Here is a 10433-nt window from a genome sequence, read left to right on the forward strand (position 1 = left end):
AACTATAGGTATGCCCCTGGATCTGCTAGTGCAACCTTTAGAGTGATTAAAAGTTACGCCCCCCTAACCCAAAATCCTGGATCCGCCCCTGAAATCAATCTGATATTGCACATATCTTGACTTAAATGCGGACTGTTCATTGAAAAAGTCTAAAAATAGATTTTGGTGAGCACGTAATTAAGTATGTAACGAGCGGGTATCTAATAAATAGGCATTCACTCGCGGGACTTGCAACATTTTATTTCTTGATTATTCAGTAAGTGTTCTCGTTTTGAAAGATTTAAATTTATATCGATTAATTTATTGATTAATCAATTGAATAATTGATTTATTGATTGATTGATTGATTGATTGATTGATTTATTGATTGAGTTAATAAGTCAATAACGTAATAAATTTATAAGTTTTGTCTATTGAAATACTCTACCATTTACTCTTTTCTTCAATTTATTCACATAGTGGTGCCTTTAAATTAAGTATGAAATTACGTCAGCACAAATAGTAGCAGTTTAGTGGACGAATTTATATTACTAAATAAAAGCTATGAAATAAGTTAAAAATAAACAAACAGTTTTGCGTGGTTAAATCAAATTCGATTCTGATCAATCAAAGCGATTCACTCCTAATTAACATTTATTAATCTATTTTAGTATCAAAACACGTTATATATCAACACTCTTTCTTTTATTTTACGAAAGCAAAATTATTTTGTCAATAATTGCCTAATTCATTTTCGATTTAAATGTTTGACAATAAAATAATCAGCAAAAGAAAATGACAAAACTTATAAATAATGTAAACAAGCTAATGTGTCAGTGATGGACTAATTATTAACAGTGTATTTTAGAGGACTTGAACGAGCGGAATGGAAGTGAAAATAACATGAAAAATAAATAATAAATATTTTTTCATAAATTATATACATTTCTGAAAAGTGTAAAAACAGTTTATCGTCAAGTTCACAATCTGGACATTTCAATTGTGATATATGAACAAGGTATGGATTAAAGATAAAGTATGTGAGGTTTGAATAAAGTAAAACACATGGTCATGGTTTAATGACAAAAATCTTTAAAACATTCGTACAAGTTGCTTTTGACGAAATTTAGAATGCCAGAGATGCCAACCCAGCAACGAATGGGGGAGGCTTCTTCCGGTCAATCGCGCCAGACCGGTCTGCGGCAGCCCCCTTCTGGCCAGTCGACGCCGCAGAGCACGCTGAGAAAGAGTGGCGACAACCCGCCTCCAGTTAAGATATGCGCCAAAGGAGAAAAAGATGACATGCAAAGGAAAACAGACATATGGTAATGCATTTGTTTACATATGGTTGTTGCAATTTGTAGCCTAATATTGGACTATCATATATAAAAGTGACATTGCAACCTAAAAGGAGAAACACAGAAGTAAAAACTTAGTGATTAAACGTGTTTATTTTGAAAGCTCTCATTACTTTTTATTTTCAGGAACCTTCCAAAAGAAACTAAGAAAAAGGAAAACAAGTCCTCAAAGTGCGGTGACACATTTTTGAAAATGTGTAGAGTAGTGCTCTTTTTTGTGTTGACGCTATTGCTGCTTTCATGCGGCATACTGCACAAGCTTTACTTCTTGACCTTTCTGAACAATCTCTCTGAGAAACTGCATGTTTCAAGCCCTAGCGTTATGGTATGAAGAATTCAAGCATATTACATAACATTACGAAATTAACACATAATAACAAGTTATTAAAATAAACTACTTGAATGCTTGTTTGGTAATAAACATAAAAGTGAATGTCAGTCCACTTAATAACACGCGCCTACTTATATTTTCTATATTATTAAATAAACTAATGCCTGCTTGTATTCAGTTCATATTTGTTTGCAAAATATAATAAAAATAAGTAATCAAATCCTTGTTTAAAGTCCAATTGCTTTTTAGTCGAAAGTTGAAAACAAGAAAAGTCGAGCAATTTCAATTCTCGTGTGCATTGCATTTTTTGAATTCTTCACATCACTAGTAACTCTTTGGAGAGTTGTTTTACAAGATCAGAAGACTAACTGGACAAGACATCACATTGTGGTAAGTCTTTCCTAAATTCATTGTTTTGTTGTATATCAATTAATTGTTGTAAATGATAGATAATTAGGACGCTTGTATTTTGTATGTCCGAGCTTAATATACATGCTTGTTCATATGATGTATGTGAAAAGTCTTAAGTTATGCAGTTTAAGTTAATTAAGACCCGAGTACGGTTTAATTGACCATTTTAGACAGCTATCCTGCAGGCCGTGACCACAATCGGGGAGGTATATTTGATCATCTACGCCCTTCCATTACTGGACAGTTTGAGGACATGTTTAGTTCTAACAATACTACCAATTATTCCAAGCATATGCAAGTTCCTGAGTTCAATTGGTCGGCTCAAAGTCAAGGGATGTATTAGAAAAGGTTCTTTGCTCAAACTGTGTATAGCGGGTTTCCCGGTTTTGGCACTGGCAGGGAGTGTTTTCTTATTCATGAAGTGGCTAATACTATTTGATAGAGACATGCATCTAAAATGGGCGTTACCTATACTTTTGATGTGTAAATCATTATGCTATATGGATAATTTCCTTTGCCTAAGAAGATCAGCAAATGCTCAAAAACAAACATCAGGGGAATTAGATTCCCATTCGGAGACAAGTGAATCTAAAATAGAAGAGAAACAGTACAAGACAGAACATAAACAAGAATTTATTCGATTAACTGTTCGTTGGTTAATATGTTTAATGTTTATTATTTCGATTGTGTTGAAATTAGATTTAAAGCTAATTGAAAAACCCGACAACAAGAACGAGTCTGAATCATCTCTAACAGACGAGAATGGACACATCGAATCCTTTGCGTATAATTCAACAACAAATTTTACACCTGCTCAGCATGAGAATGGAAATGAGACATTGGATTCGACGAATGCCTTTAACCAAACAATGTTCAACCAATTGATGGAGTTTTATGACATCTATAAGTTTGAAACTAGAATATTAACATGTTCATTTGCTATTTCACAATTAGCTTTGTTGGCTTGTCGATTGTCAATGCAGCAATTTTCATTTGCTTTGCCACTCATACTCACTCCACTGTTATCAATAATTGCTGTTGTTAGTCTTTCGTGCAATAACTTTCTTGAAAGTACCCAGATCACGGTAGGAATTGATTTGACATGTTCTATGCCTGAAGACAATGAAAGGAATATTTTCATCGCGAGTGGGGCTTTGGCTTGGATTGCTGTTATCGCGTTAACGTGGTACATTTGGGTTCCTCGGGTCGAGAGAATGGCAAAACTCGAGAGGTACGTTTAAGATTTTGTATTATCACTATTCTACAGACTCACGTTAAAAGAATGTTATTATCAATCTAATATGTCTACATCTAAAGCTGTCCTTATTCAGTCAAATTATGTTTGAAGTTTGAATGTCTCTTCTTTAGGTTGTTTTCTGGCAGTTTTTACGATTTCTTCTTCCCTGATTTGAACATGCTTCTTCGAAGGAGAAATGACCATCAAATTAGAGAGCAGCATATGGACAGTGTACAACCGAGGGACGTTCCAAAAGTCATCATTTGTGTAACAATGTGGCACGAAACGTGCCAAGAAATGTGTCAGCTTCTAAAGTCTATTTGCAGGTTTAATAACTTTCACCTGACCCGTTTAGTTCATTTTGCCTTGCTTATTGTACAGTGGAAACTGATATGTTTCTTTAATCAAATATCGTTTCATAAGTTCCATAACGAACCATGCTACTTATTCAATATTTGAGAAAATCAAGTTTTACGTTTTTAAAAATTATGCAGTTATTTTGGATTCAACCATTTACAAATTGCTCACCAAAATGAATCCAGCGACCTTTGCCTGATTATTACAATACAAGATAAAATGCGTGCATGGTAATCAGAAAAAGTTTGGATTCAAATTTCTATTAATTTTTCAGATTAAATTATAATCATTTATATGCCTTTCATTAACATATTACATAAGTGAAATAGTTTCGCCGAGACGAATCCAGCGTTCTTTACATATTAATTGCCTGATTATTCCAGGCCACATTTAATTTATGCATTGTTATTCGAAAGGTTTTCATTCAAACTAATTTTAATTCAAATTTGTTTCAGATTAGATCTGCATTTATCAATTCGAGAGGAAGCCGACCATGTAGAAGAGGACAAAAACGGTGCAGACAGCGAGAAACAAGACGTTGAAAAGAAAACACAAGACCCTGATAAAATTAACATTGAGGGTAAGTATACTGCACAAAGTCTGCTATGAATCCGTTTATTTAGTGATTGTTTTAAAGTAAATGTCTGTTCATATACATCTGCAAAATCATGAAAAACGATATTCAAGGAAAACTTTTTTATTTCAGTTCAAATAGTATTTGACGACGCATTTTGCTCAACAAAAAACGGTCGTGAGGTTAATGAATATCTGCTGCAGTTTATGTCATGTTTGCAAAAGGCCGTTGGGTATGTAGTAAGCTTTATTCCCATGTTTCATATTAGTGTTCGTTGGTAAGAGATTTATTATGTAACCTTGGCCTTAACGATGCATGGTTTTATCAAAATGTCGGAAATGCAAATGTATTTCTTAGTTTAGTTAAACAAAGAATTAAAGATCAATTTATTCAAAATTGGACTGGTAGACTAAATGATTCATCCAGAGCTTTATTTTACAGATGTATTGCACAATTTCAACTACAGCCATATTTAAAATGTATAGGTGTTAGAAAATTCTGTACTAGTATGACAAAACTGCGATGCTCCTCGCATAGATTATGTATTGAAACAGGAAGATGGGCAAGACCTGCCAGTGTACCTATAAATGAACGCAAATGCACATTCTGCAATGTGTTAGAAGATGAATTCCATTTTGTATTACAATGTAGAATGTACTCTCAATTAAGAACACAATATATCCCAATTTGTTACTGGAGATCTCCAAATATGTGTAAATTTATAGAATTAATGAATACTGAAAATCAATTGTTAATTAGAAAACTGAGTATATATATTTCAAAAGCATTCGTGATGCGCTCAGATATTTTATATGGAGCTGATTAGTATGTTATTGATTTTCAGGTGTGTCTATACTTTTGTTAAAGCTAGACTTATAGTACTACAGTGTATGTTTTCTCTTATTATATCATTGTTCCAATTGACATGTTGATCAATATATGTTAGTCATATGAATATGTGATATTTCTTCAATTTCAGCCATGTAAATGTGTGATTCATCCTATATAATATAATATTTTTTACAGCTCAAATATATGTATATCTAGATGTTTATTTTACAAGCGAAACTGCTGTTATCTAATTGTTCCTCCTCATATCTTGTCATTGATGGCAAGATCTGGGATAGAGGAAATACATAAGTAAACGTAAATCTTTAGATTTACCGGGTGGCTAATCTTGTATTTCGCTTTTTGACAAGATTATGTCCCTTAAGTTTTCAATCTATTCTTCATATAAAGTAGTTCAGTAACGCTATATACATTTGTTTGGATAATGCACATAAATAAAGCAGATTAATCTATTTCATTAGGATATCACAGCTAATCAATTTAAGAAATATATTCCATCATATTGGTATAACGGTGTCTATTTCTAAACTGTATATTAAACGTTAAACAACGCGATATATAGGTCAGGTGATATGACCATATTGATCATATATGTTCGCTATCGGTAACCAAAATTGTTTGGACAATACACAATTATATACAAATTTGTTCCATTTTATTATATAACTGCAGTTAACTATGTTAAGAAATTATATTGTAACTATGTCAATATATTGTTAAAGGTATAGTGCGGTGGATGTTACATAACTCGATATACAGGTAGAGTGTTAAGACCATAGCAATTATCTCCCGTGCACAATCAAATCAAATTTGTTAAATAATTTCTTTAAATATTACTATTGTCGAAAATGGTGTATGCAATATGTAAAAATGTATGTAAAATTCACACTTTCGTTATCAATGTGATTTAAATTCAATATGAGAAAGGTTTTAATTTGTCAAATTATCTACAGCACTAGTGATAGGTCTAATCTAATATGTAATGTCAGTACAACTGGATTTTTGTCACACTTTTTATTCTTTAAAGTCTTATGTTGCATATATACTTTTGACACATACGACGAAAATGTGAATTATTATAAACATGTACATCATGTAATAGGTGAATATAAGTCTTCATTTCCTATGTAAAATTGTGCTACTGTATTCATGTATGAGATCATGTCAACTTTATATTGATGCACGTTTGCCATATTATATATTTTGCAAATTGTACCACATGGGTCTATGACCTTCTGGGAAAAGATAAATAAACTAAAAAAAAACTATTAAGTAGTGTTAAGGGTGAATTTAGTTGATATGTCACCAAAAAGTCCTTGATAGTTTTTGAACAAATTAAATGAAGAAAGAAATGCCAGTAATATTTGTAAACATCTTCCATAAATGCAAATTTAGTGTTACGGCTTCCGATTACCATTAGCAACCGTATCTCAATGAAGGAAATCATATTCTTATTAAACATATTTTACGGGCAGTTCCGTGTTGAAAGACAAAGAACTCTTGGAGTGGAATAAAACATTCCAAAAGAAAGTGGTTCAGACACCTTATGGCGGACAATTCATTCTACAACTCCCAGGTGGAACACAGATGACGATTCATTTGAAGGATAAGAAAAAGATAAGGCCCAGAAAACGATGGTCTCAGGTAACAACTGTTTTCGACATGATTTGTAAACAACTAATTTACATCGATCATGAGTGCGTGTGTGTATTTGCGAACGCGAATGCGTGTAAGTAAGAGGTAGCGTTGTATTGTTTTTGTCTTGTTTGTTTCATTTAATGTTTGATCTGTGCGTTACGTATCGAGAGCATGCACGGTTTATGGCTACTTGGCTTTAGTATCCATTGTACTTATGTCTTAATTGTATTAGTAGTCCAGCTGTATCATGAAATATAATAACCTTCAAATCTATCATCTGCATTTAATCATTTGGTTGGAAAATATGTAAGTACATTTTATCAGTTTTATTTCATAGTTGCATTTTTTTCTATTAATTTCCATTTAGCTTTTTTTCTTTTTTTACAACACAGGTGATGTACATGTACTATTGTTTGCTGTACAAAATGGGAAAGACGTATCCAGATACAATTAGAGACGAGGCAAGTCTTTTGATTTCTAATTATCTGAACCGTCTGGGGTTTTATTTATGAACAATTATCAAAGAAATTAAGTAAATCATGACATTCTCTTATAAAATAAATGTGCGATACTATGTGACCATTTAAATCAACGATTTTTTTTTCAATTTCAATTATGAACGTATTCTATGATAACTCTTATTCGCTAAACAGCTAAAGAAGACATTCATTCTAACCCTTGACGGTGATGTAGACTTTGAACCGAAATCAGTTTTACGAATGATGGATCGAATGAAGATGAACAGCCGTGTCGCAGCAGTTTGTGGCAGAATTCATCCAATAGGATCAGGTAGTTATTAACTTTTAACTATTAACATAAACAATTTCATTGATCAATATATAAACATAGATTTAGTTTGAACATCCATTTAAACATGATGGTAACTCTTTAATGTCTTTTCAAAGCTTATTGTCAATAATTTTCTTTAATACAAATTATGTCTTCATTCACATTTAACAATGATTCACTTCAGGTCCAATGGTGTGGTACCAACAATTCGAATATGCAGTCGGCCACTGGCTTCAAAAGGCATGCGAACATATCTTCGGTTCTGTGCTATGTTGCCCTGGATGCTTTTCTATATTTCGAGCATCTGCCCTCGTTGACGACAACGTCTTGAAAACGTACACTAAAGAGCCAGAGGAAGGAAAACACCTTGTGCAGTTTGAACAAGGCGAGGATAGATGGCTTTGCACACTTCTCATTAAACGAGGATACAAGATAGACTACTGTGCAGCCTCAGATGCAAAAACGTTTGCGCCAGAAAACTTTTGGGACTTTTTTGTGCAAAGACGGCGCTGGTCCCCATCAACAATGGCAAATATGATTGACTTGGTCCTTTCTTGGAAACAAATAGTTCAAAACAACAGAGAAATCAACCATATGTTTATGATATATCAATTGGTGCTGGTTTTAACAAGTGTATTAGCTCCTGGAATTGTCCTTGTTATGATAGAAGGGTCATTTAGTTCAGTATTCAGTTTGAAGCCATGGCATTCATTTTTCGTAGCCGTGACTCCGGTAGTTTTGTTCGCAGTGTTATGCCTGACAGTGACTCAGAAAAAGCAACTCCTTGTAGCCGCAATACTAAGCACGGCATATACATTTGTAATGGTTATTGTGACAATCGGCATGATTTTAAACATTGTGAGCGAGACAATTCTTTCCCCAAGCGTGATTTTTCTCATATTTGTTGGAGTAGCATTTTTGATATCGGCTTTGCTTCACCCTCAAGAGTTCACATGTTTGTTTCCTGGCTTACTATATTACGTTTCTGTGCCTTCTACATTTATTTTTCTGACTGTTTTTTATATGTGCAATTTACATGACATTAGATGGGGTACTCGAGAATCCAAATCTCCATCATCCCAATCGGAAGGAGGGAGTGGAAATAAGAAATCATTTACGCGTTTGCTTATCGCTCTTGTTCAACAATACTTGCAAGCAAAACTCGGTAAAATTAACCCAAATGGTTCCGATTTGGAACAAGTTGAAAGACAACAAAGCGAACAACATGTGGATTTCATAAATTATGAAGACGATAGCTACTGGATAAAAGCACAATTAACAGACTCAAAACATAAGTTCAAAAAATATTTACTCAGCGAAGATGAGGAAACATTTTGGACACATACAATTAACAAATATCTGAAGCCACTTGAAGCCAATAAGAAACTCCAAGAAAAATTTAATCGTGAATTAATTTCGTTGAGGAACAACTGCGTGTACGGTTTCTTCGTGTTGAACTTTATGCTCTCATTAGCACTGTTGCAATTACAAGTAAGCAAAGAAAGTTTAAATGGGTTTTATATTACGGGGAAATATGAACCATTATCGGTACTTTTCCTGTCAATTTTTGCAATTCTACTTTGTATCCAATTCATTTTTATGCTTTCCCATCGATGGAGAACTTTCTGCCATTTTATTTCGAGCACTGAGGTGTTTGTGTGCTTCTGTTCAAGACGAACAAAGACTAAAGCGCAAGAATTTCAAGAACATTTGAAGGAGATTGAACATGATTTGGAGGAAGATGAAGAAGAAGATGAGCCGCCGCCTGATTATATGAGTGAGCCTGATGTTGATTATGACGACTTTGATTGTGAAACTGTTTTAGATACGGCATCTCCTTCACCAAATAGACCAAACTCAAGGAAATTCAATATTTACCATCACAGAATACAGACAGTGCGCTATAGAAAACAACATAGACAGCCGATTGATGCAAGTTTGTGTCATCTGGACGGTGGTTATGTTGATGGATCATTTTTACGACCTGGTGTGAAATACCCTAGCAACATTTTTCATGAGGACAGAAGAGGTTAATAGCTGATACATTGATAATAATGTCTGCATTCAAAGCAACAATTACCGCCAATTATTTAAAGTACCTTTGTAATGTTTAATGTTCATATATGTACATATGTTTGTTAAGATATATATTTGGTTACATTAACTCGTATTTTATGTTGTATCGCCGATTATTGTCTATTGTACCTGTGTGCTAACACAAGGAAAAGAAAATAACAATGAAAATGAGATTAAACGAAGTAATCCCATTGAAGTAACTAACATTGTACTTGTATTGTGATGTTATGCGTTACCTAATTAAATTTCAAGGCATACCAACTGTTATTTTGTTGTAAGTTTACTAAATAACGGTACATTATTTTGAAAGGTTATCTCCACTCAATTGGTATCCCTTCTCTTCTTCAAGCTTAACGACGATGAGTAAACATACTTGCAAATTAAAATAAATATAGTTTTTGGAAAGTAGGCCAAGTTGGAAAAACGCAAACATCGTAATGATGCTTATTCGTTTTTCCATTATATCCATTGTTTGCTTGAAAAATCCGCAAGTCTTTCCGAATGTGTTCGGTACGATTTACTGACATTCTGTTCATGTCTTCATTGTGCAATATAGTTTAATAACACTGAACTCGTATGAATTAGAACAACTTTCTGTTAAATATTGACAAATACTTTAATCATTGATGTAGAAATATATGAAAACTGTACAAAATGTTAGGAAAATACAAATTTGCCGCTTCGTTTGAACAGTTTTGATTGTCATGACTCAATAAAAACCACCGCCCGAATAATCTGGTTCTACTATACTATCATTCAACTGTGTTCGCTTTTACCTCCCTTTTAAATTTTAACAATTATAATGTTTGAACGAATCAATTAATTGTGATTACG

At 33.3% G+C, this 10433-nt stretch overlaps 1 protein-coding gene across 1 annotated transcript; it reads left to right on the plus strand.

Moving 5' to 3' along the window:
• The first annotated feature begins 236 nt into the window (after window positions 1-236).
• LOC128227102 (chitin synthase chs-2-like) lies at window positions 237-9845 on the plus strand. The gene is made up of 12 exons (XM_052937309.1): window positions 237-256; window positions 1110-1304; window positions 1464-1662; window positions 1918-2058; window positions 2250-3310; window positions 3448-3642; window positions 4129-4253; window positions 4380-4479; window positions 6572-6740; window positions 7127-7195; window positions 7388-7523; window positions 7708-9845. The coding sequence occupies exons 2-12, from the start codon at window positions 1111-1113 to the stop codon at window positions 9555-9557; spliced, it is 4239 nt and encodes a 1412-aa protein (XP_052793269.1). The 5' UTR covers window positions 237-256; window position 1110; the 3' UTR covers window positions 9558-9845.
• Window positions 9846-10433: the final 588 nt, after the last annotated feature.

The sequence above is a fragment of the Mya arenaria genome, chromosome 3 (assembly GCF_026914265.1).
Source record: "Mya arenaria isolate MELC-2E11 chromosome 3, ASM2691426v1".
Classification (NCBI taxonomy): Eukaryota; Metazoa; Mollusca; class Bivalvia; order Myida; family Myidae; genus Mya; species Mya arenaria.

Bases quoted from the DNA above. Each gene is read 5' to 3' on its own strand.
- LOC128227102 (XM_052937309.1), top strand. From the start codon at position 1,111: ATGCCAGAGATGCCAACCCAGCAACGAATGGGGGAGGCTTCTTCCGGT. The intron at 3,311-3,447 runs GTACGTTTAAGA...TCTCTTCTTTAG, and splicing joins AGAATGGCAAAACTCGAGAG to GTTGTTTTCTGGCAGTTTTT. The intron at 4,480-6,571 runs GTATGTAGTAAG...TTTTACGGGCAG, and splicing joins TGTTTGCAAAAGGCCGTTGG to TTCCGTGTTGAAAGACAAAG.